This window comes from Brachyistius frenatus, unplaced genomic scaffold, assembly GCF_029030835.1.
Source record: "Brachyistius frenatus isolate BFR_SWC_R1_liver_20210118 unplaced genomic scaffold, ASM2903083v1 Contig_54, whole genome shotgun sequence".
Classification (NCBI taxonomy): Eukaryota; Metazoa; Chordata; class Actinopteri; family Embiotocidae; genus Brachyistius; species Brachyistius frenatus.
In genome coordinates, this window is record NW_027210653.1 from 2253842 (window position 1) to 2281637 (window position 27796).

General features: G+C 41.1%; 1 protein-coding gene across 1 annotated transcript in view; it reads right to left on the reverse strand.

Annotated features, from left to right (window-relative positions):
* Nucleotides 1–27796, reverse strand: part of LOC138624734 (ADAMTS-like protein 1) — a 93528-nt gene that overhangs the window by 19869 nt on the left and 45863 nt on the right. Inside the window, exons 3-7 of the mRNA XM_069705188.1 lie at nucleotides 10329–10456; nucleotides 3751–3796; nucleotides 3246–3482; nucleotides 1894–2020; nucleotides 751–825 (exon numbers count right to left, since the gene is read on the reverse strand). Of these exons, the coding sequence (XP_069561289.1) occupies nucleotides 751–825; nucleotides 1894–2020; nucleotides 3246–3482; nucleotides 3751–3796; nucleotides 10329–10456 (613 nt within the window). The remainder of the gene's footprint in view (nucleotides 1–750; nucleotides 826–1893; nucleotides 2021–3245; nucleotides 3483–3750; nucleotides 3797–10328; nucleotides 10457–27796) is intronic.

Consider the following 27796-nt stretch of genomic DNA (forward strand, 5'->3'; position numbering starts at 1 on the left):
ACCTCACCCCTGGCCTAACAGCGTCTCGTGTAATTCCAGCATGGACATTTAAACAAAAACAACGGAGCAACACAGGAACAAGCAGAAGTCGTCATCTGCCGACAGATGGTTACAATTTAAGTGCCTACAGGCAAAAAAGAAATGGGGGGGGAGTATCCATTGAGAAATCGTCCATTCAGGAAACAATCTGTAAACTAACTGGAGCAAAGGATAGGTACACAGATGAAACATTTGTTATCGATTTGATCCAGTGGGGAGTTTTATGTCAGCACTTTGACATCGGTGACATTTGCTGGAAGCTTTCCGTCCTCTCAGAGCCAGAGAAAAGAGAAGAAATATGTACCTCTTCTGGGTAGTCTGATCTGGGCTCCTTTTAAAACCAGTCTTTATGAGAGGCCAAAATGCAATAACTTTTGGAATCTGGAGGAAAGCTTAATTATCGATCGTTATTAAGGTGAGCTATTCATTACAAAGGTCTGCCAAGTGTAATAATCTGTTATCTGGAATGAAAATGTCTGTCTTTTTTTCCAATCTGAAAACACATATATATATATATATATATAGAAAGTAAATGAAAAATTAACACTGTTTTTGCATCAGAAGTTATTAATATATAACATGATCTGCGGGAGAGTCAGAGTCATGCAGAGTCCTTGAGTTCGGTGTGCAGTGTTTGGCAATAAAACACTGCCAAATATAAAGATTCAGCTGTTTTGGATGGAATGGCACCCTGGACCTACCAGGACTTACACAAGTGATCCGGGCCTTTCAGGACAAGACGTACATGACGACTCTTATAGGGGATGATGACCACTGTGTCCTCAGCTGAAGGGAGACACACAGACAGAAACAACACAAAGGAGTAACCCATCAATATTTACAGAAGTGCAATATAATGAGTAACCAGGAAATCAATATAATTTGCACTTCAAATATAATCAAAACACAGATGATTTTGTCATGATAATGCAAGGCAGTCAAAATGTGATGCTTATTTATTAGTAAAAAAAATTTGGGAGGAAAACACATTTAAAATATATATATAAATAATAGCTTTAAAGGGTCACTCATTCAATTCAGTATTGTACTTCTAAAAAGTTGGAAGACCGATTGAAAGACAGTAAACAAAGAATGGTCAAAATCGACACCACAGAGGCTGAGATATCCACACTCTTTGGCAGTCTTTTATGGTCAAGCTCCAAAATCATTAAATTATCACACTTCCCATGATGCAAGTCAACAGCATCTTTTATTAGAACCTTCCCCAATTCCCCCACTTTGGTTTTGTGGAGCCAGAAGTGACCATATTTGGACAAGAGGGTAGAGCTGGGGAGGAGTGAGGGGAAGATCTGATTCATAGATCTGACTGAGAGCCAGAGGACACTACGCCCACAGGCAATGTCAACGAACCCCAGGCATGTCAATCTAACCAAGAACCCAAACATAGCTCTCTTTGAGGCCTAATATCTAATTAAATACTGAATTATTTTCAGAAGCACCATCAGAACACTGATTAGAAGGAGTGAATATAGTGAATAACACCGCAATGACTTGTGGAAAAAAAGTAATTCACTTTGTATTTCATGAGAGAAATTAATGGTTTTTGAATGGTAGTCTGTTGGAGCCAAAGTTTTTGTTAGAGCCAGCATCTAGTGGCCCTCAGTGGTACTGCACTTTATAAGGCACTTCTGCCATGGATTCACTTTTCTGACCTGAAGTTCTCAGGCTTATTTCTCAGTGATAACTGTTGTTACAATCAATGTGGTAAACTGTTTCTGTGCCGAAAAGGGTAAAACTGCTGGAGGATCTCTTTAACTATATAAATAAATATATTATATATTTTTTTTATTTAAAAAATGAAGGAAAAAATAACAGAGTAAAACTTTTTTTTACTTTTTCCTGAAACATGTTGGGATTTGTAGTGCCCTCGCACTAGTCTGCACGACGAGCCATCTCCATTACAGACACCACAGTTGTCCTCCTTCGCTGTGCTCCCCAGTTCATGATCACAACCTACAATCTGTAACATGGAAAACAAAAGCATTAGCATTTTCGAAATTTAAACTTTGACTTTCAGAAAACATAAAAAGAACAAAGTAATACAATGATCAAAGTCTCATGTTGGTTCCTTTGGACCTTTAAAATTCAATTTAAGTACACCCTTTTGCATCATACCATTTAAATGTTATAACAAAATGATCCAAACAACTCTGGGCTCTTCAATATTCACATCTATTGTTTTGCACGACTATGATAGCATGAAACATCCCTTTTGAGCTGACTATGTTTCCAAAAAACAATTTCCACTGTTTTCTGTTCAACATCATCCGCAACCATTCACAGCTGATTGATGAAGTCTTTTGCAATTTCTGTCGGTCTGACAAAACCCAAACCACAATGTGATTCTAAGCATTGTCAGAGAGTGCATTAAAATCCTTGAGTGCGTCTGCATACACACACATACAACGCCTTGGGACGCAATTCCATTCAACCAAGAAAAAAATGCATTATAAACTATTTCCTGGGCCTTCAGTCAAAAGCTAAATCTCAAATGTCCTTCTCATTGGGTATTCATTTGTAAAGCAGATGGAATGATGTTAGCATTGCAAGACAGACTGCTGTGTATTGGTCTTCTTGAATTTACTCACTTTTTTGCTTTTGCATTCCAGCCCACAGTAAATATGAAATAAATTAAATACTTTTTATTTTACCAAGTATCTCCCCTCTGTGAGCTTGTAAACTGGGCATTTGGGCCAAGTTTTACAGTTTGGCACAAAAAATGCCTCTTGTTTGAATTAGTGGTTGTTTCAGTGTTGTTAAAATCTTATAAAGTGAAAATCCAAAAACTTGATGTTCATAAAATTCTACATATGTTTTTTTCTCATGAAAGATATGTCAAATTCTAAAATTTTGTTTTTTAAAGTCAAATATATTTATGTGTCATCACTTGAAAGTCTCTGACCTATCATAAATGCTTAAAACACATTGTATATGTCCTCATGATTTCCAAGAGAGCTTCAATGTAATCAAACATTGTGGCTGCTCACAACACGTTGGGACAAATGAGAATTCTTTTCAGATATTCTCAATAACAGTTCATTTAAATGGTATTTGTTTTGTTTCTAAAAAGTCGAATTTTGGATCAAAACTTGTCCAACATACCGTGAGTCCTGCTAGATGAATCTTTTGGCTTTCAGCAATAGATAAATTAAAAGAATAAACAGCTGAATGACACTCTCCCCCACCTGGCAGACTCCACTGATACACATGTCCAAAGACTCGGTGTAACAGCGCGTTCCATCCAGCACCTTCGGTGCCAGCTCCACCAAGAGGCCCGAGCCCATGGGTTTACATTTGAGAGCGCAGGGGTTGTCCGGGTCATTGTACACAGGCAGCCACTCATGGTACTGACCCTGGTATCGCACGTCTGCATGAGCTGAACACTGCTGGGCGCGGAAGTCTCCGGCGTCTGGAGGGCAGTCCTGATGACAGAAAAGAAGCCCATGCAAAATATACCACTCAACTTTACATTTGTCTGTGGGAAGAGGATTGCTAGTGTACTTCTCACTTTCTGTCCAATAACGGGATCCTAAATCACTAAATTACGCCCCTGAAGCATGAACCTTGGTGATATTGTCATTGTTCCAGTTCTCAATCCCAATTAGCCATTTCAGGTTGTTGTTGTTTTTTTCCAATAAAACCACTTGAAAGCCAGATTGACATCATTACATAAAAATTAGTTTAACTTACCACATTACTGCATGTGCGATATTTGATATTTTGTCCTTCACATGTCCTGCAGGAGAAGAAGAAGAAGAAACATGTGGTTGAACTGGCGTTTGGAATGAATGATAAAACAAACCACAAAGTACACCACTCATCTTCGCCTGAAGCCGCTGGTATTTCACCCGCTGACTCTTGTCTCCTTTTTCGAATTTCTGAGCAGCAAATGGAATTCTGCAGTGATAATGCAACAACCCGCAAACAGGAGTCTGTGGTGTGTTTGCAAAATTTCAACAGTCTAATTCACACAATGTGATTGTGCATAAATATAAGGGGGCTCAGAAAGGACAGCAAAGCAGAGACAAATTAGAAATGCATTACTGCATTATTTATCTGTTAACTTTACAACCATGTTAAAAGTTCCTTAATAAAAACCTCATCTATGATAGGTAGTGTTGTATTTCTTTCTTTACAATAAAAAACACAGTCTTTGTGTTTGAGGAGAGTATTAACTGTGAAATAACAGAAGGTCTACTGCCACGATAGCAGCTTTGTGAGGCTGAGGGACAACCCTCTGGGATTTTGCTGAGGTTTTTTTGAGATTGTTGTGATCCAAAATGGCTGATTTTGTGGCAACTTTTCTCAAATGTTGCAATGCAATTTGTGACAGTTTCTTTTATAAAGGGCTAGATTGTGCCATAATAACTTCAACAGAGAGTATTTCCAGTGCAGAAAAATTGCAGTAATTTTGCAAAATTGCAAGCTCCTGTAACTATTGCAGAGATTGGATGAATTTGCATAAATTATTGCGATCATAAGATCATGATTCTCTGGAGGGACTGAACTAGCCTATTGCTCAGAGCTTCAGTTTTCTTATATGTTAATAGTCTGGAAATCCTGTTCACGGTATCATTTGTACAACTACAGGGCAGACCAATCCAGAGTTTATGTTTTTATGTAGTTGAAGTGGTGGCAGGGTTTTGTCACATTAGCATGCTTCTCACAGTAACAATAAACACAGTGGTGTTTATCAGGAACCGAGGATGTGACCCAGTCAGCATCTTTGTTTCTTTGTTTAGGATGTTACCATGGAAACACGTCTGCCCATCACCAAGGGAAGTCCTCCTCTGTGAATCATTTGATGTCAAACTATGAGAGCTGACTTGGAAAGAGAATGAGGAACTAAACATTTTGTAACTTTCACAAATTCAAGATGATCTGGAAGAATTTTTTTTTTTTTTTTTTTTTTTTTTTAAACAGGGGTGCTAAAAATACTCAACATATACTCGTCTATAAATGGATCCTTACTCAATAAACCAACATTACTGCACATACATTAGTAAAGCAGACACAGTAAAGCGCTCCTGTCTGTGTCTGCTGAACACATTGGAGCAGTTTGGATCATGAATCTCTGCATGACAGTCTGCAGTGTCTCTGCCCAAATTATGGAGCTAACCACTTATTGAAAATGAGGATTGCTTTGTGCTTTGATGCCGAGTGATGATAAACCATTGATGGTGACTGTGATAGGCCAATTATCTGAGACCCCAGTGGAAACGAATCAAATGATGTTCTTTTGAGTTTGGGAACTTAAGAGGAATTCCTGTGTCATCAGCCCTTAGCTAATCTGGAATCATGACTGGAGCCAACATCGGCAGGGCTCGGACTCGCGGATGAGCGAGGGTTTAAGGATTTTTTACAATATTATTCCAGAGAGTGGATGTGGAGCGTGTGGCATGGCAAGAACATTAGAGCCTGTGACGAATCCAGACAGATCCGTCTGCCAAGCCAAACAGCAGGTCATGAAGCCTGAACCCAAACAAAGGACTTTAAAGGACCACGAGTTGAGAGACAGGTAGCAAAGATCTGTATCAGTGTGGAAACTCACACTGAGACAAGCAATATATAAATTAGACATAAAAAGAGAGGCAAAGGGAATAAAATGAATTTCCCTTTTCATTTCCTTTTGACTTGGAAGCTCCAAAGTGGAGGCTGAGCAAAAGGAGGGCCAGGACTTGGGATTCTTCATGGCATCATCAAAGGTTAGGGAAAAACGACTCAGTTGAAATATCCGAGATCCTGGGGCACATAACACATAACTCATAGACTATGACCCCGCTCCGTACTGCCAAATACACACAAAAAGACACAACCACAGAGAGTCTGCTCATCAGTTAACTGCACATAGAGAAACTCTACAATTGAGCATGCCAGTAACCCCATCCTGAGACAAAAATGTATCAAAATCTATAGTAACCATGAAAAATTCAAGGTAGTAACTTCTTACAATGTTGGACATGCAGTAAGATTTGTCTCGCCCATAATGTCCATATATATGTCATCAACTCTTCTCGCTAGATTGAAAGTAATTGCAAGCAGGGCTTCATAACCTTTGCCATAATATTGATACACTTGAGGTGCGTGGGCACGAGAATGTACGTAATGCCTAAAATATGCTCTTGCTGTGAGCTCTGCTATTGATCAGTGGATGAAGACTCCGAGCAGTAAGGACTGCACAGACAAGTAATGTGCAGATGTAAAAGATGCAGCAAGAGTATTACTTCTTTCTTCCTTTGTTTTTTAGTTTGTCCTTCAGTCAGTCTGGCCTTTTGGTTCGCAGCCAGATGTCTCACGAACTATTACACCATACCATAGCCCAGATTATCATGACATTTGGTATTAATTCCAAGGGAATGATTTACAATCATTTTAATGATCACCTGCCCTTTTATCGTGTTGTTATGCTAAAAGGTCTTCCTGACAAACATTTGAATCCATGAAACACTGTGTGTATTTTAAAAGTAAAGTCTGAATAACAGATTTTTTTTCATCATACTGTATACACGTTTCCCCAAAAGATAAACCCTGATGTTTTTGTTACGCCCTCACCTCGTCTGTCTGCTCTGCTGCTGCTGATTCAACGTGTCTTAAAGCCATAAACATTAAACAGCCTGTTCTTGGTAGAACTCCAGAAAGAAGCTTAAGAGAGGAAGTGTAAAACTGTATTGAGGTGATTTTTTTTTTTTTAGGGCTTAAAACCTCATGTCTTCTTATAGACATCAAGACTGCAGATAAAACGCTGTGAAAAGTGTAAACATGGGACCTTTAAGGCTTACTTCTTTTCTTCGGTCTTTTCTTTTCTGCCACGTACGATTCTGAACGATGTCAAATCTTAATCTAAGTTTTATTTTTGTTCTGGCATGACATGAGCTCATTTGTGAAGTAAAAATAGTCGATGGTGCACTGTATGGACCACACAGCGAGTGGTCCCCGATACTGAAAAGTTGGAGACATAATCTTGGTGCCAGGCCTACGTTAATTAGACAATTCATTGCCTTGGAGAGGTTTACTTTTAACTACCTCAGTTTTTAAAGACAGGCTTTAATCACAGCTGTGGCATGCATTGCAAACTGCCATAGTCATTTAATGTCACTACTGTAATTTCTGCATAACAGTGACCCAATGAATAAAGAAAAGACTTATGTACTCCCGTTGTTCCCGGCCCCTATCTACCACCGCTCCTCTTTATTTCCCGAAGGTGGAAAGGTCTCAGTGAGGTTCATGACTCTCTTTTCCTTTTAGACTTTTCTACTAAATAATAAGTCAAAATGAAGTTGAGACTGGCATTACGTTATAAAACAAATGCTAGAAAAAAAAAGAAGACTGCGAGCCAACTATGAGCCTCATAAATATCAGTGCAGCGCTTTCTCCTGCTATGGCACCCAATCCATACGTCCACACTAACTTCAAACCTGCGATGCTGTTGTTAATAATGGAGTTTGTGATCACGTGTGTGTTGTGCGGATGGGACTAATGAGGGCCAGGCGATCTGTGTTTAGTCTGTACTTTTGCATGTGGCCTTTTGGGAGGTTAACTAACTCGTGTGTGTTGCTGCAGTAGCAGTAAACTCCTTGTATGTACGTGTGTGTAGAAAATAGTTGGAGTGGTATTGGTTTGGAGGGTGTTGCAGGCCCGTTTCCAGCCCCTCTTTCCAAAGAGTTACACACACACACAAGGGGCCTTGTGCTGTGCTTTTTTTTAATGGCGTTGTTTGATCTGCCACCAGGGGCCAGGCTACCGCTCCCTCATTCCCACTCAACAGCGGGGTGAGGTGGGACGCAGGGTCCTACCTACCATCACACATTGCAGCTAAGGAGTTTGTAAACACACTCGCCTGGACCTTGATGAGCGCGTGCATCTACACATACACACACTGCCTACATCCCAAACGGAGCTCAAACCCCAAACACCTCTTAACACGTCAATTGCTTTTACAGCCAGTAGCATTCTGAGGTTTTCCTGACCAAAATATTCTGGGCAGGCAGAGAGAAGTGGCTGCTGCTGATATCATGAAATGAACTCCTCAAAATGCCATTGACCTCAATGTTTACAGTGCAGTCCAGGGGGGGTCTGGCACTTTTGACAGTCTTTTGCTTCTCATTCTTGATCTCTTGTGCCGTGCAGATGGATTCATGGGTATGGAGAGGTGCTGATTTGATAGTTTGCTCTCGACAGTTGCATTGTTTTATGATCTCACTGGCTGCTCCTGTCACTGGTGGTGCTCCCTCTGGAGCCCCCAACAGTGAAACAGAGGTGACTTTAGCAGCAGAGCCCACTGGCTACCTTTAGCGAGTGAGCAATACATTCTGGGAACTGTAAAATGGAGGAATGCAGTGAAGTCACCCTGCAGCTATTTCCCAGCCTATAAATGTGACAACATTTCTATGGAAAACATACCCTCTCACTCCCTCTGTCTCTTTTTTTTCCCCTCTTATTCCTCAAATCCATTTGTAATTGGCCACTTTGCGCGGTGCACTTGGCCCCGAGCTTTAATCTCAAAGCCCACAGGGTTAATTTGAAGCCTAACCAACCAGGTGACTTTGGCACGAGGATAAAAGGACCAAGAGGCTCAAAGTGCAAGTTCCAGTTCCTCCTGAGACATAATCCGAGATGATGAGCAGCGGGAATCCAACCGATGTGGGCGCACTGTTTGGAGAGCCCAAATTTTACCATCATAAAATTGTTATTAAAAGTGACATGTACTTTGGCCAGATACATTGATTGTTCTGCTCTGATTTGTGAAGAGGCATTAGTGAAACTCAATCCCAACTGTCACAGATGACTTCAAGGCTTAGACTCATACAGACGTCTAGACAGTTTCTCAGATGACCCCTCACAGATATGTCACATAAGAGTCATATGTATTTTGAGCACTCCCATTTAGGGATTTGATTGGTGGGATTTACTCACTATTATAGACTGCCTGAATCTTAAAGGCATGACGTGGCATTTCAAAGGAAAGCAGTCCTAGCTCAACAAGGACTTTCTTCTCTAAAAGAAGAGATTATCTCGGATGGTGTTCAAGCACACGCTTATAAATTTCCTTGGGGATGTTTCCATTAATCTGAAGGTCAATAAGGCTTTTACTTTTAGTTTATTTGAAATTTTCTCCTGTGATATAATCATGCTTTACTTTATGATACTTATTTTGGGGCAGCATCTCTTGTTTTGCATAATATGTGCACAGCACACTGCAAGGTCAAATTGAAAACTTTCAGGCTGCTTCTGTTGCATGTGAATGGAAAGAAGCACTAATGTTCATGGAGCAGCGGTAAGCAATTAGTTTTTGTGAGTTGTATTCCAAGTTACGTTACTTGATCCCCATCGGCACCTGTGTTACACACATTTTTGTGACCACTGGTCCGGCACATTTATGATTTTACCATGGACTTGAGCAGAAAGCTCACATCAAATGTTGTATCCGATTTTTAGGGAACAGTAAGAAGTCACAAGTCTAACTTTCCACTTAAAACACCTCACCCGGCTCCTTGCTTCATTGCTGTCAATTTTCTGAAGCATTTCAATGGTCTCCTTTGCTTATTTGCATAGTATGACCAAAACAATTCTGTGTGCTTTCAGCTCAAGTTTAGGTCTATGGAGAAATCACAAATGCACATGAGCATTGGTCACAAAAAAGTGTATAACACAAGTGCTAATGTTGATCAAGTGATGGAGCTTGGAATACTTACTCATGACAGTTATTTCTTCAACCTGCACAATGCGCGTTACTGTGCTAGTCTCCATTCAGGTGCATCTCGTATATGATAAGGTTCAAAAGAAAAAGGAATCCAAGTAGATATTTTGTCCAAGAAAGAAAAAAAACGAGGAGGTCACAACCCTTTGACCAACTGTGCGAGACTGTAATCTAACGCAACAGTGCTTTCAACTAAATGCTAACATCAATATGCTGACATGGCTACAATGGTAATGCTGATATGCTGATGCCAAGCATCTCTAATATCCACCTTGTTAACCATCTTAGTTTGATATGACATCGTAAGAGCATAAAAAAAATCGTACCAAGTTACATAAGTCATCCGTAAGTATATAGAATCTGCAAGCAATCTGTCCTTGTTGTTTTTAGCAATATTTTCTATGCAGCACCCCCATAACAAACGTTTGATGTTATAGTAGACATTAGCATTACAAATTGAGACATATTGCACAATAAAAAGAAAAAGACTAGTTTTCCACTGTTGTTACACATGTTTAATACAGTATGTATACAGGCTTTCAGGTGAGAAGTGTCTGTGAGGTGGTCTTACTTGGAACTGAGGCATCGTCTGAGGGAGTAGGAGGCTCCTCCTCCACAGGTACGAGAGCATTCACTCCACGAGCCCCAGGCGTCCCACAGCGTGTCTCTGTCCTCTTCTGATCGGGCCGTCCGTGAGCTCTGCACACCACAGAAAAATGTATACACGAGAGACACATCTGTGAGAAGTTTCCCAGCAGCCATTATCACCTAAACAGCAGCGAAGATAAAATATACCAAAGGATTAAAACTAATCTTTTTACTAGAGTGTGTAAAAGTGATCAGTTTAACACCCCGTCTTCCTTTGAAAAGGAAGCAACTTGCATGAATGCTCCTCAGCCATATGAGTTGTAGCTCCCTCTGATGAATTTTTACTATAAACTGTTCAGTCAGAGCTCACAAAAAAAGTAGCCGGAGATAAACAGTATTAGCTGCTGAAAACCAAACAGGAGTGCATGTGACAGGATCAGAGAGGCAGGAACAGGAAGTAATCAAGAGCTCTGGACTTTTGGCCCTTTTTGTATATTTCTGATGTCTGAGTCATCCTTTGGATTATGAAATGTTAGTCCTCTCCTCAGGCTCGGGCCACACTTGTGTGCCTCTCTCTGTTAATTGCATTGTGCTGTGTTTGGCAGTGGAGGCAGGAACATTTACTGCAGCGCCCAAAATCAATATTAGGAGAGGATAAATTTTGCATCTGCAAGAACGATGTGCATCTCGGACGTAGAGAGATGGTTTGAAAATGAAGATCCTCCCTACCTCTTTAACGCACTTTGTTTCAGCTCCTATTTGCCTCTCAATGTCTTTTAATCACCTTGTTCTCAAGATGTTTATTTGTAGGGCTGGCGCTGGCAGTTAATTTGGATCATCTGAGGGTCCACGTGAGTTACGGTTCTTTCTCTTGGCTTCAGCCTCTAAATGCCCTTTCCAGAGCTGACTGAATACAGTTAATGAGCCACATTTTCTGAATACCAGGCTCAGATTAAGTGAAAAGGAAAACAGATTGCTTTTGCCATCTAGAACAAGGACAGCTTAGCTCAGTGGAGGCATTCACCTCAAAAACTGCCACAGCGACTGAGGTAAAGGAAAAACTGCTTCTATACCTGTTGAATGGAAGAATATTTGGGGGGAAAAAAAGACTTGGAAGTAGGACTGGGACAAATCACCCACCTCCTGTGGCAGCAGGAATGTGGCTTAGCGGACTGGAGGTGCAAACACATTCAATAAAAGAATCTGCCATTCAAATGAGGTTTTAGGGCCCTCAAAAGGAACAGATGGATATGAGGGAGAAATTATCATTTTCCACAATGTGAACACTGGTGTTGGTGAACCATGAAAGAGTATTTAAAAGTTTGCAGAAGTGCAGCTTTTGTGCGCTTTAGACAGCCTCCTACTATGGGATCTTTGCAGCATGAGGCGGTAGTTTGTTCTCACACGTCCAACAGAGCAGAACATCCAACAGACTTTAAAATCCCAGATTAGGCATGAAACGCGATGCACAACAAGCCCACTTACCCTGAACAGGGAGGGACTACGAGGTCTTTATGTTTAACACCTGCTCGAAAAACAATTTGTACCCACTGAGCTGACAGTTTACAGTGAAGGTTCAGGCTTGCATCTGAGATTCTAAAGGAAAATCTCAGGGTACGCCAAGTTATTTTGACCTCTTTGGCCTCTTTTCCCAACAGCATGGCATTGTGCTTCGTATACAGAAATGAATGGATTCTGCAGATGAAAGAAGATACAAAGTAATAATAGCGCTCCGATTATTTTCTTTGGGTCATGGTAGTGAAAACACCAACGCCGTACAGCGCGGGGAGGGGTGGCGGGTTCACATTAATAAAAGTGCGTGGGGACTGATATAAATGGCTGTCAGTGCTGATGACGCCTGAGGAACAGCAGAGGGGAACGGTGAGACCTAAACACACAGCCAGCGGAGCGTGCAGCCAAACATCTCGGCACCGGTGCTACTTTCCGCCAGGGCCAACTATTTCAGTGTTTGGATCACGGTAAATAAACACGGGCTGTGCTCCGGGCGGCCGGTTAGCGCGCCACCTTGATTCTCCTTTGAAAAGCAATCAGTGAATTTTGCACTCAATTACAGCTCAGAGACGTGTGTTGCAAAGCCAGGAGTGCCGGAGGCAGCACGAGGCTGGTGTAGAAAGAGGAGGGGAAGTAGATGAAGGATGGAGGGATGAAGATGAAGTGGTTGTTTGGCCGACTGTGCCGCTATTGTTCTCAATGAAGGCGGTGGAAGACGCTAGTTGGACGGTCGTCCTGCTGAGAGTTTGGATCCAATAATCAAAAGGCTCAGATATCCACTTGGATTCTTCCTCACCCTCCATCACCACAGGTCCCACCTCTCCTGCTCAGATCCCTCCAGGATTTTTATTTGTACTGGCTCGCTTCATGGAGGGAGCGTGCACCCTTTGGTGTCAGGATACACCCGACGACTGACTCGCAGTGTTACCTCAAACTCTCTAAAAGTACTTTAAATAACACTATATTGGTTCCCCGTGAGAAAAACAGAGCAAACACACGAGGGGCTTTATGTGGCTGTCACATCGCATATCTTCACATCAGGTGGAAAAGAGGAAATAAGCATATGATAAAAGATGACTTATCTCCATGTTGTGGGTTATTCTGATGGACAGATTCTATTTAAGTCACCTGTCAACAGCTGAGACTAAGTACATTTTCCTTGAAGATGGAAAACTCCTCGACAGGGAAAAAGAAACCAGACTCTGGTGCCCGCTTTTGCAGACTGTGTCAATATACACACGATGGCCTTTTAAGTCGGTAAGACATATGATACTTTGCACATCTGCTGAATCCCTTGTCATGTGCTCTCCGCTGCACGGCACTGTACTGTGATGCTGCTGGGCAGTCACTGTAATGTAACAAGGGAGCCCTAAACTCAGACTAAATCTCTCTCTAACCTGCACATGCATGACAAGTCTGTTGCTAAAAACACTGGAGATTTCTGCAGAAGCTTCTGGAACTGCCACTGTGGAGAAGATCTGCAGAGTACACTGCTATCGCACAGAGTCACTTAATCATGCATGCAGGAAAAGAATCCAATACAGTAGATTCTTTCAGTGGACAACAAGTATATAAACTATACAAATATCACTCAACAAAATAAAGTCCTTGAGGAAATTTTGAAAAAAAGTTAAAATAATATTTACAGTACCAGAATAAGGAGAGCTGTCACCAGTAGCTTGCAAGATGAAAATTTTTGCTCCATGTCTTCTCAAAGTGTGTGACCCGATCACTTCTGCTCTGCTTGTGAGTTTGTTTGTTTGTGTGTGTGTATGTGTGTGTGTGTGTGTGTGTATGTGTGTGTGTGTGTCCTCTCCTCTGTGGGTCACTCTGTGCGTCCTCTCTGCCTGCCGTCTCCTCTCTGACTTGCTCCTGTTCCTTCTCAAGAAGAACTTAAGGGAAGTGGAGGCAGGGAGGGAGGCAGTGAGGGAGAGAGGGGGACTGGGAGTGCATGTGCAAATATGTGTGTGTGTGCGTGTCTGTCTGTCTGCGTGTGTGTGTGTGTGTGTGTGTGTGTGTGTGTGTGTGTGTGTGTGTGTGTGTGTGTGTGTGTGTGTGTGTGTGTGTGTGTGTGTGTGTGTGTGTGTGTGTGTGTGCGTGTGTGTGTGTTGTAGTGCGTTTGTGTTGTAGTGCGTTTGATGGGGGAAGTAATCACCCACAGGTCCTTAGGTCTGGCACACTAGCCGATCAATAAATGGGCCTCAGTCAAGCATGCAAGTACAAACAAAGAGCTGGAGCTTCACTACTTCACACATTTGTGTGTGTCAGATAGTCACAGAGTCGGCAGACAGACAACTGTTAACCAATTTTCTTCTTTCCATTCCTTCTCCTAATATCTAAAATGTTAGTCTTTCATATTTTTCTGTTTTTTTCTTCCTGCTTGCTTTTCTGTACCACTCTCACTCATGCCTCTGTTTCTCATTTCTTTCTCACTCTGGCTCTCTTTATTACAGCACTCTGTTTTGGAAATGTCTAAAAATTCTCAGTCGTATCTTTAGAAATAACCTTACATTTCTGTGCATGCAAAGAAATGGTGACACGCAGCTGAACAAAACAGAGACATATTTGGCATCACATGACTTCAGACTGCTTTGACTTTCACAGTGGGGGGTTACATGTGAGAGCCCCATGGAAATCAGTTGACATAGTCTGGTCACTGCAGCTATCAGGACAGACGTTTTTCAGCCATGGTGACTTTTTTTCTGCTCCTTCATGAGCTAAAGGTCTACTTCAATAGAGCCTTTCATAACATCTGGCAGTTTAAGCCAGTGAACATTAACACTGTGGAGGTGGGGAACAAGCCAGGTGTCCCCTGGAGGGACAAATCCTCTGGTTATATAAAAAAAAATAATAATAATAAAAAAATATCCAGTAAGATGGACAGCTCTTGGCACAGAGGGAATATATATAATACACTGAGTGGCTTTTAAATGTCTTCACAAAAAACAAAATGTGAAACAGAACATTAAAAACAAAGCAGTTGAAATTGGTGCCAACCCTCTGGTGCTCCCTTGATGTAACTTTCAAGGTAGCGGGCCAGCATTCAGGTACTCAAATGTGATGTTCCAAAGACAATAAAAACTCTGTGCCCTTCAAATCAAGACTTCAAATCTGCCTCCCCAATTAAACACCAAATCAAAAACCACATAATTGCAATCAATTGAGGAATGTGCTGCCCTCCAGAGCAAATAGTCAGCAACCCTAATCACAACATCGCAGCGGATGTCTCGACACTTAACCAGCACACACACTTTTTAGATTTCACATCGACACCCGTCCTGAGGTCCTACCTCACTGCTGACAGTATAGGACTTGGCTTGTTTGATTTGGTAGAGGGGGATGTCTGTACATTCCATGAATTGGGGAATTATCTAAAACACACGCGCGCACGCACTCCCGCACACACACACACACACACACACACACACACACACACACACACACACACACACACACACACACACACACACACACACACACACACACACACACACACATTTTTAACCGTCCACTTAGTGCCGGTGTATTTTGCGGGGCCAGCATGGAGGGACGTTTTCACAGAAGTTAGACCCATGCAGCCTTAATCCATAACCTTCTGATATTTGCTTTCAGAAGAAATCCTTCTCATATTTTGCAAATGTGCGACTACAGAAAATAAACCGTGGCATCAGTGATGTGCCCGGAGTTTCAAACCAAACACCCGAGGAGGAAATTAATGTGTATGATTGACACCGGCTTGGAGCCGGTTCTCTACCACAACATTGTTGGAGGTGTCCTCTGACAGTTTGAACAATAATCTGTGAAGATGAAGAGGTGAGAAAAAAAAGATATAGTGCATTGTTATTTTACACATGGGCAGGGTTACATATTAGGTATCATGAGGGAGGTTTGGAGGATTTGGGGAACTGATTGTCCATCGACAAATGATGTACTGTTTAAAAGGATAAACCCAGACTTACCATTGTTTTGGCCACCCTACCCTGTGCGGGCCCGCGCTAAACACAAGTGTCGGGCCAAATGGGGATCGGGATCTGGCCCAAGTGTTGGTCCGTTACAGTCATGTATTCTCTTCTAAACGAGTCAGGCTACCTTGAGGTTGAAAGCTTGTTCTATCATCTGACTGCTTCTTGCCCTGCCTTGCCCTCAGTGTTTTAAAGACCACAGCAATTAATTTAGTGAGTACAATGGAATTATTACCAATAGGAATATTGATTGACATTATTAAAATGTGACCAAAATTGTAATGAATGGTAATGATATAAAGTTAAGAAAAGGGGTACCAAATTTACTAAACAGTTTTCAAGATGTTATATTCAAATGTCAACCTGCTGGTGGCGCTACAAAGAAGATTCATCCTGTCAATGTCTGATTTATGGAAATCCATTTGCTGGGGCTCAAAATATATTAAAAAAAGAAGTCAATCGAAAAGGATCAACTCTTCACAGGATCCGTGTTGAGATGCATTATTCACACAGGAGGTGAAGTTGCTGTTTAAAATGTAAAGACTGAAACCATCCCTCACAAAAACGATGTTTGCAGCCCAACGAAACATAATGTAAGCGTTCAACTAAAGACCAAGACATATGAAGTTGTGCCACTGCTCTAGATTAGCACAGGCACATTGGCAGATATTTCTCAGTTATATTTTTCCCAAATGATATATTTTCATGAAAAACTGGCAATAAATCTGGTATTTTTTATATAATGCATACATATGTAATAATATATATGTTTAAGTAGAAATCACTGCACATAACTGCAACAAAATTAGTTGTTCGTCCATATTTTGAGAGGAAAATGTCAGTTGAATCTGCTTGTTGTTTTCAGTTTTTGACATGATGGAAAGCCAACCAATCAGTTTCCCCTTCAAGATTGAAAAATATGCCAACATTTCTTCAATCATCACTCGCTGGAGAGTCAGATGACACAAGAAAAGCTCTCTCATGCTGAATGTTTTTTCGGTCTTGTAAAAGGGTCATCAAGTCAGCTTTCCAAACAGCAGAAGTTTAACTGATCCTTTCCTCTACTCCTCTGTGGCGGGATAAAGGGTCAAATTAAAAGACTGCCATATTATGAGGTGATGACCTGAGTTAACAGTCCCACAGTTCTCCAAAAGAGAGACAAATGAAGCTAAAGTTACCAGCGGCTGACATTAAGTTACGCTCAAGAGCTCAAACCCTCGGCTCCCATGAGGCGACTTAAACGCTTCAGGCGGGATAAAGGGTAGCCTCCCACCGCCCCCACAGGCGACGCATGTGCTCCAGGCATGATTTACACCAAAGCCATTGTTTGAAAAAACTTTCTGGGCCACGGTATAAAATGTTTTACCAGGACGAGGATTTTACGACTTGCAGCTGAAAATCAACCACACTTCCCCGTCCCACCAAAACCAGAGGATTAAAATAAAGACGTAATTCCCTGACAATCAGCTAAATCCAATTTAAGCCAGATGAGAGGTGAACTAAAAAATGGCAGCTCAAAGTAAGCGGTATTACAGCTAAAACATGTGCTTTAAAATAGTCCTTTTAAAATGCTTATGATTAAAGAAGTGTTGTCTTTAATGATAAGCATTACATTGCACTTCCTTTTATCAGGTATGTCTTCCACATTCCCAAGAGTCCAACGATCTATTGTCTAATACTTGATATGGAGGAGTGGTCAGTTGGATTGTTGGGTAATGTAAGTGATGATGATATTTGGTTTCAGTATTTAGTGGTAATCTGAAGATGACAGATTTACAGAGCCATAAACACACCTTCTGAGGATACTGTATCATAGATTAGGTTAGAGGAAGACTCGTGCTCCAGGCAAGGCCATGGGATAAATAATGTGCTCGAGGGAAACACAAACGCCAACTTGGCCTTTAACAGAACCATCTCTGTTGGCATGGAGTCCAGTAGATCTTCTGACTGAACTCCCCACAGCTCTCCAGAGGAAGACATTTGTTCTGCCTGGATATTGGTCCCAGAGCTTTTTACAGCCCGAATGAAAACAAAATGATTTGTTCCTCAGAGCGGCAGGCACATAATAAGGTCATCAGCTCGCATTGCCCCAGAACAACCGGTGAGGGTTACACTGGATGGCTTTCAACTTTTAAAATGGTGAATTTAATCTACATGAGGTACTAAACCAGGTCAAAGGATATATAACGAGGTTAGGAGCAGTATGAGTATACTGCAAATTAAAATAATCTAAAAACAGGTATAAATAGATGCCAAACACAAAATACAGCTGAGGCTGATGGGAAATGGTATTATCTTCGCAGATAATGAACCAAAGCATTAGACAAACTGAAATGCTGGCCTGATGATGGTGCTGGATGAAATTAATCACCAGAGTTGTTGCAAATTGTTTTAAAGGGACAAAAAACGAGGGAGGGGACATGACATTCAAATATTCGAATAGTCATTAAAATATAAAAGAAATCAAGTGAGTACATGCAACTATTGTTTTTCCTCATTTCCCCTGTTTTGTAAAGCGTTACTCCTGTCAGAGGGTGGCAGTAAAGCACCACAAAGCTGTTTGCAGGCCACCATTAAACAACATAAGGAGAAGAAGAACACTTTGCTACCAGACTCTGGAGCTTTGCAAGTAAAACTGTGTGGTGCTGTGAGAGGAACTACTTCAAAAATCACAGAAGAGGAGGTGTAGTGCAAACTTTGCAGGTAAAGCGAGCATATAAGTCCACCACAGTGAAGCACCGACATTAGAGTGAAGCACAGAGCGAATATCAAATAGTACAGTATTTTTGCTTTAAATGTCCCTCTCTAGCAAGAACATAGTTGTTGAGGCATTGCACTAAAAACCAAGAAATGTCAGTCTTTTTGTGGTGTGGCAGGAAAAAGTAAGAAGATCACCAAAGTCAGCTGGCTCCATCCATGATTCCATGGCAATCCATCAAATTGGTTTGTAATATTTCAGTGTGAATGAAACTGAGCCACTGTCGAGCCATGCAGCTTGAAGAATATACAAGGTTAGCAATGACATCAATATAGTAAATCCATCTTTCTTTGTAAATATAAAAAATAAGTTATTTCTTGAAAAGCAGGACATTAATATGGGCAAAGACACTGTTTCTCTCTTCAAAAAGCAACCAAAACTCTACTCAGAGCACAATATTTTATCATAATTTACTGTTCTCTTTATAGTGACATATTGAATAAGCCAGTAACCACAATGTGGTCCCACCTGAGCAAGCCTCTAAAAGTCCACATGCGGCCCACAGCGCAGAGGAGGAATAGGCCACGTAATTAAGAATCAGCATTGACATTTACTGCTTCCTGAACCTGCGTTCATGTGTTCTCCACACCAAGCTTTTCCCATTAGCACATCGAAGAGAGCTCATATGTTTTAGCAGCTTTCTGGTGAATGCACAGGCTAACTCCATCAGGGTCCCACGACGCCACCACCGCCCCCGAACCCAACACACGCTCACACATCCCTCTCTCGCCCAACCGCGGCCAATGTGGCGTTTTAAAGAGGGTATGAAAGGAAGGGATGGGCATAAATTAGCGGTGTAAAGTCGCTGGAGTCGCCAAAACTGGCCCGTCAAGGTGGGCTAGGAGGAAACGGGGAGCGTGGGACCAGCATCCAGATCTGGGCAGACGCTAAGCACTGCGGGTTATTTATGGACTGGCCAGAATCAAGTCAATCCCCTGTGCTTCAAAATGGAGACCATATTGCCATATCATCTGGATATTATTGCTTTTCAGAACAGTTTACACATGTTTTCTGAAACCTTACTTCAGTTCTGAAAATCAATAAAACTAGCAGAGTTTAAAGCAGCTACAATCAATATTTTTACATTAATAGAAGAGTGAATAACTAACATGTGTCTGAAGGTGATAATGATGAACACACTTCAGAATTATCATCAGAATTTGCAGTTCCCCTGGTTGTTCTGCTTTGTAGCATCTTGCTGCTTATTGTTTTGGTTCTACATCGTGCAACTTTACCGTTTTACAGTAAGTTTTACAGCAAGCAGCTGTATTTGTTTTCAAAAAAGGAAGTCATGTGACGGAGCAGAAAGAGTGACAGTGTACACATATGACGCATGACCCAGAGAGCACCGTTCAAGTCCATAAGATAGCAAAAAAATCAATGTGGATTTATTTTAAGAGATGCAAGTAAACCTAATGAACATATTTTACTTTAAGAACATACAGAGTGTAGCTTATCTTAGATAAGTATCTAAGTAACACTTGTTTTAAGCTAAACCTAACCGAGTACTTTTGGTGTTTAAAATTAAGACACCTTGTGTGTATGTCTGATACACCAGTCGGGTTTGTTGGATAGTTGGGTGATGTAGACACTGGCCAATAGAAAAGAATATGTCAAGAAAAATGTTGATATCTTACAATTTGTGAGTCAATATTCTGAAAAGAATACAAGACGTGGACAGCCAATATAAATGATCCATTACAATAAGAATAAAACAACAGTGTAGAATCAAATTTAAGACAGAAAAAGAAAACTGATTCCTTTCGATAGTCGACACTGCTGTCTGTTGAACTACACGTACGGCAGCAGCTGATTGCACATCCTCTCCTTCCTGGTCCTGTGAAACTGAACAGAAGACGTCACCGCTCCATCTGGGGCTGTTACCATTCGACATGCATTCTGCCCCTGTCATCTCTTTTCTCTCCAAACTCCTTCCTGTCTGAGCAACTACTTTGTTTTGGTTTCCTCGTGCATCTCAAAATAAATTACGTTCAATTCACATGCTGTTAAACTGCTTTGAGAGGGAGCAAAGACGGGCGATTTTATTGTTCATAAAAAACAAGAAGCCCAAATAGACAACTAACCTTCACTTCTAAATGGTGACATTTTCACTGATCAAATAAATTCTACATCAAATAACATACAATATAAAAGGCATTAATACTATTTCGTTTTACATAATTCATATTTTAAGTCCAAAACAGTTGATGAGCAGTGAATCTGCTTTGTTTGACAGGGACTAAAAGTTGTCGGAGCACAAAACTCGTGACTTGGCAACACTTTGAGTGTTGGAGTAATGACTGAAAAGTTCAGATACTCTGAGTACAATCAAAGTTTGGATTACAACCAAATCCTTCCTCTCTCTCTCTCTCGACACATTAAGGAATCTGTGCCTCTTCTGAACATTACTTTGTGTTTTCCTTGATTATGAAGGTTAACAACTTCATCCTCTATTCAAAAGAAGAACCACATTTTTTAACCTCTAAAGTAGTTCGAACCAGTTTCTGTGACTCTTGAGGAATACGAACCTTGGACAGCTTGTTCAAGAGGCTGTCTGGGAAACCTCGCGTTATGATGAAAATATATTGCAGCCATTTGCAGTAATCAACACTGTGAAACCCAAGCTTTTTGGCTACAACAGCCTCCATCAGGATTGCAAAACTGTAAATATGACATGTACGATCATGTCAGGGTCCCCAGCAGCTTATAAAAGCCCAGCTGGTACGAGAAAAGTGAAAATTAGTGTGAAACATACAGAACACATGAAATGGAAAACCTATATTTGTACTCAAAAACAAGCTAATAGCTAATCTGAGTGAAGACATTCAGAACTAGTATTCACACAAATTTTTGATGACAGGAGACTAAAGAGCAGCGATGCTCGGAGCTGTAAAACAGGTCATCTTGAACTGCAGACATGAAACAGGCTATCTTGTTAACCTCCTTCATAATTGCAAAATGAGACACAACAGTTCACCAGCTCCAACTCCAAATAAAAATGGACCTGGTTTGTCTCCGCAGCTTATTATTCATGAAGTGTGAGCGTGGATCTTTTACACTCAAAGCAAGCTGAAGCTTTTCAAGCCACAAAAGACGTGTCTGATCTCCTGTATACACTGCACACGGCTAAGGTTTCAGTCTTTAACCCCAAAATTAAGCCACATGACTAACATGTGTTTTTCATTCGCGGAAATGTATTGTGTGTTGTCTTTGGCTCGGAGACGATCAGAGAAAGTGATAGTCGGATGATGAAGGTGGTCAAAGGAGGCTTTAACCCTTGGAGCGTCCTCTGAAATCTGACATTTTTCCCTTGGTTAAATAATGATGCAATTACACGGAGAGCAAAGGGGCGTGTGTACTGCAGTTCCTTGTTATGACCTGTACCAGACCTACAAATATGGAGACGATTAAAGAAGACATGGATGACACCTCGAGCACATTGTTCCAATTCCCTTTGTGAAAGACAGAAATTCACAGAATCTCTGAGATACATACAATCAGGTTTCCAGCAAAACACTTCTCCAGCAATCGCTCATTCTCTGATGAAGACTCGTCTCAGGCTGAAATATGATGGCTTTTATTGTTGTTCAAGTGAGTACAAGCCAGTTTAAGATCCCAGCAAACTGCCAGGACCTCAGTTTTTTTCCACTCTTTGTAAAACTGTGCAGGTTTTTCTGATCGCTGCCTGCATGACAAACACAAATGTCCATAAAACAAAGAAGACACAGTCATAAGGAGGTGATGGCAAAGTCTTCATGTTTCGGTAAAAGCTGATATTGTAAACTTCAAAATTATGATCTTAAATGGGAGTATTTCTCCCGAGTCCTTCTTTATTAACTTTTAAATTTGGATTATGAGTTTCAAAAATAATTTCTAAGCTTGTGGTTTTATATTTTGCTTTGAAAAGCTATTAAAAAAACAACAAAAATAATAAACAATTGCAAATGTTTTCAGAAGTTGACATGAGATAGCTGTGCAAACATTGGGGGGTGGGGGTATTGTAGGTGTTGTTTAAACAGGGATAAAATGTTTGCTTGTCCAAATATATATAAAAAAATATATATATAAAAAAAGCCAGCAATTTCCATGACAACTACTTCTTTTTCTGCATGACTAAACAGTTGAAAGAGGAGTTATGTCCTGTAATTTGTATGTTTATAACACATACTTGAATTTCTCAGAGCATTTGTCAGGGGTTTACAAAAAAACACCATAAAAGTACAAGAATTACTTCTGAATGTCATTTAAGAAGCCTAAAATCTTATTCGCCTCAATGTCTGACTTTGAATAGGCAACATGATATAAGCTCTTATGCAATATACCTCTGTGTCCATAGCTTGCCGTGGTGCCGGGAGTGCTGACAGCTCTTTCAAGCACTCACACTTCAACACATCAACTGGGCTTTGTCCTGCAGCAGCCACGTTCAAACAGAGGAAACTATCCATCAGCCTACCACAGCTCAGCTCTCCAATCAGACATTCCTCACCCATATGCTTCTGTAATTGGCTAAGAAACAGGTAGTGGACGCAACCGTACGGGAAAAAGGTCCAAGAGGGATGATGACATTCACCCACTAGATTGTGTGCAGATCACAAACTGATCTGCATATTATTAAGGTGACACTCGTGCCCTTTGTTAACACAGTGAACAGGAAAGACAGGAATGTGAATGAAAGACACACAGAGGGATATGAAAAGAGATCCACGAGTGGAAAAAGACAACACGTAGTGACTCAGCTGACCCATACACACTTCCCTTTTCTCTTGTGAAGCCTCACTTCTTTTCAAACTGTCACTCCTTCTAGTCTTCTTCTCTCTTTCCATCCCTCTTGTACAAATTTCACTGGATAGTATTTCAGCTGTCGAAATCCATTGAGCAGATCACATATCTATATGGAAAAAAACCACTCACGCCCGCCGCCCTGCCCGTCTTTTCCAAAACCACTGGCATATCAAATACAGGGCGCTCACGAGTGGGTCAACAAGGAAATATGGCCCATGGGACACTTATTATGTTTTGTTTTTTCAAACCAAAGCCTCAAGATAAACATGACTTTAAAAAAATAATGCTCATCCTTCCCTCCACGTTTCCCTCAAACTCCTGCCCAACAGTGAAGAAAGAAACATGACAGGATGCATGTTGTACGTAGCAGTGCCATTTCAAGTTTTGGGAAATTAAAGAGATATAACCGCAAGATAATGGCAAAAGAAAACAGCTGACGTTACTGCTCTGGATGTAACCGGGGCGAAACAGGAGACTGGTTGATTCTAACCCCGTGGCTCTCACTGTAACCATGACAACGAGGCAGAATAACTAACCTAACCAAGTCTCAATCATTTTTCCAGGTTTTTGTAATGATGATATACTGTTGCATCAGAAAAATCCTTGTAAAGATATTCTGTTGCTTCATTCAGAGAATTTGTTGCATGGCAATTGTGAGATGATTTTATTTTTCCTCCAGTGCGACCATGAGCTTGACATTTTGGGTTTGTAGTGAAATGTACTACAACTATTGGATGGGTTGCCATGAGGTTTGCTTCGGACATTCATGTTCATGGGATATTGTATTGTCTTAAAACTTCCCTCGACTTTTCGTCTTGGGCCCAATTCACAAAATTAGCAACTACCTGCTGGTGCATTTATCAGCTGGAGAGACAGATACTTCCTCAAGAGAGAGTGGAGAACAAAAACAGAGCTACAAGGAGAATGAAGATTAAACTTCAGGCCGTCAGATGGATTTAGAACGGTCATGCTGTTCACAACACCACATATAAACAAATGTTAGCTCACGAGTTAGCTCGATAAACTTAAAACGAGACATGTCATTGTTGTGTTTGCAGCCTGTTTCTGCTGCATTCAATTCCAAAAAAAGTTCATATCAATCCTAACAAGTTTAAAGGTTCAATGCAGTGAGGCTACGTGTTGGTCATGTGCAGCACATAAAATGATCAAATAAAAGTTTTCCATGCCCTGAAGATCGTAGGTCGTGATTGCATGGGGAAATGTCACATTATCGATGATATGGAGTTACAGGATTTGTGCACTAATGATAGGTTGCTGCAAGCCTTGGAAGTCTGTGCCTCTGCCTCTCAGTGCATTGTGGGTAATGTGTTTGTGTATGTAAGAGGAACAGGAGAGAAAAACAACGAGAAAAAGATGAGAACCTGTGAGTGTGTGTCTGTATGTAAGCGTGTCCTTTGCACATTTGCATGCCAAGTAATACATCATTCCCTTGAACACACTTTGAGAAAAGCCCGTTTATATTGCAAAACTCACGCCTTGGGCCGTGTTCCTTTGAATTACTGTAGAAACATGGAAATTACATTAAGTTTCTCTTTCACAGTTTACACAACAAAAATCACCAAGCGCACACTTCTGAAAGAGAAACCTCATGTGTCTTCCTTTAAGGTTAGTGTCAAGCCAAAGCTTGTGCAGGTGATGGAGAGGGAAAGGAAACATTTGGATGCATGACTGAAGAGGAACCGCACAGGAAAAGAGCTGCAGAGGATCAGGTCGCCCCCATTCCATCCTGCTCCCACATATAAAAAACCCTTCTACCCTGCTTTCCCCTGAGCTGCTGGGCTTACAGCTGTCTAAATACGCTACTGTAGTGAACTCCCAACCAGAGAAGTGTTTGCACCGGTGTGTGGGTAGCAGTGAACAGTAGGAGAGGAGAGGACGAGCATGTAAACTAAAGACGTTATGTTTACTACTGACTGCAAACTAGTTTCCAAAGGCTCAAGTCTCTCTCTTATCCAGATGATAATATTACATATCATATTATTTGAAACATAAGTTGTTCAATTATTTAATTTATTATTTAATGCTTAAATTATTTAAATTTAAGCTTTTTTTTTCTTTTTTTTTAGATATAATACAAAATCTCTTTAATTCGTGAACCCATTTTGTTTTTATGACATATAACCACAACATTTGAAACGTCATTTTACATGCTTAATTTGCCCAAATTTCAGCCCATATTCCAAGTTAAAATTGAGACTTTATCTTTGCATTGCAAATGTCATGTTACTTGGTTACCTGGTTACTTGTTACAAGGTGCTTTTAATTGGAAAAAAGACAAGTTCACTGCTATTATTAAATAAAGGAAAAATGGAAAAAGAAAAAAGACTGTGGATATTATATGAAGTTTGGTGACTTTGCATCAAGTAGGAATCAGATAAAATTTTGAGCACGTAAAATTTGGTTTAGAAATCATTTTAAAGCCAGTGATTGTGTATCATGCTTCGTCAATAGAATCTGTGGACAAACTGTAACAGTAAAAGACACGAAAATAGTATTTAGTGAACGTCTGAGCACATATACAAAGCAGAAACCTGTGAAGTTACATGTACAGACAAATTTAAATACAACTTTTTGCTTTTACAGCAAAGAGTTGTAGAATATGAGTTGCAATTTTTTGGTCTTAACAAGATTAACAATGAGAGAAATATAACCACATACTCTGAAGTTATTTGTGAACATCATTTCACAAGCACCAAATCTTCAATTTCATATTGATAGTACCAGAAAATGCACAGTGAGTACAGAAATGATTCCTGTTGCATTCTTTATAGCTCAAGAGCAACATCTTGTGTCTGAGGAACAAAACTACAAGTTCTTTATAAGCTCATCACTAAGGCCATTCAACAGGTTGTGGATACAGGCTGACAGTAAAGAGGTCATTCATCCTCTCAAAACTATGCTTATTAAATTCAGTGTTTTAACTTTGAGTTGGCGGAAAGCAAAAGAAAATATAATTTGCTTTATTGAAACCACCAATAAAACTTCATTAATAATATATGGCAGGAGTGGGGTTTCAGAAAAATAAAGTTTTCATCACCAGTTGCCTCCTATAGCCTTAAACACACCGACACACACTGACAAGACATGTCTGCATGTTTGGGGTGCTCTTCGCCCTCTCAGCCCTGCCAGAGGTTTACACAAACCCATAGCTTCTGGCATCAGACACAAAATGAGAGGGTGCTAAAATAAATCTTCACTCCCACCCACAGACAGAACAAACATGCCCATACGTCTCGCACGTATGTACACACTCTAAATCATTAGCAGCTACTATAAACACAAACACTTTCTCCCTCGCTTTGCTGTCGTCGTCAAATTCTTGCAGTGAGGACACACACAATCACGATCCAGGAAGAAAAGCAGGGAGTGGGGCCCCTGTTTGAGTGCTGTGTGGTTTGAGTGCTGTGTGTGTTTTTTGTTTTTGTGTGTGTGTGTGTGTGTGTGTGTGTGTGTGTGTGCGTGTGTGTGCGTGTGCGCGTGCGTGTGTGTGTGCGCACCACACAGGAGCCGCAGGCTGAGCTCATCTAGTTGGGCTTCACTCTGCGCCTCCCCCTAATTGGTGTCTTTTGCCACGTGCCGCTAAGCAATTGAGGGCAAAACAGCGCCAGGCCCTAAATCCTCCATCCCCCACCTCCTGCCCCCCCCCTCTTCTTCCTCGTTTGCCCCTCCACCGCCGCTTCCCATCACTCCGTCATCTCTGGCATCCCAGTGAAATACGGAGCAGAAGAGAGGCTCATCGACTGCGCTCCATACCACTATCATTATCCCAGTGAGGTCACTCAGGAAAGCTGATTGTGAGAAACACTGCTCATTTGCTTGTGGTTCAACCTGTAGAACCCCAGGCGCCGCAAATCATAGCCGAACAGCATCGAGCACATTCTCAAGCTGAACATTTCAGGGGTCAATAGGAAGGGGATGTACAAGTTGTCTCTCTTTTTCTTAATAAAATTCTGTTCCAATATTTTGTGAGATGAGCGCTCGCTCGCATTCTGCGTATTATTAATGATTTCATCAGTGATCAAATGACTGATGGCTTTTTGTTACCAAACATATTCACATCTGGCTCCGCAACAATGTGAAGATTAACACCATAAATCACAGACAGACCATCTTCACAGACACACTGTGCAACGAGACAATGCAGACGTTTCATCGGGGGACAACACCGATGTCTAAAGTCAACTAACACCCTGACTCCCGGCCCGAGGCCTCCAGACGACGCTGTCAGCACGGGACCTTCATCGTTCACTGCGGGCTCATAAATCTGGAAGCTTCGATACTCCGCTGGGTCACCTTTCATTGTGATTTGGTTCGGTATTCGGGAAGAAAAAGCGAGGGAAAAGGAATCCAGGAAGTCTACATGCCTGTGGTGGGAAGATGCACATCGCATGAGGCACCAGATGATGGTCAATACAG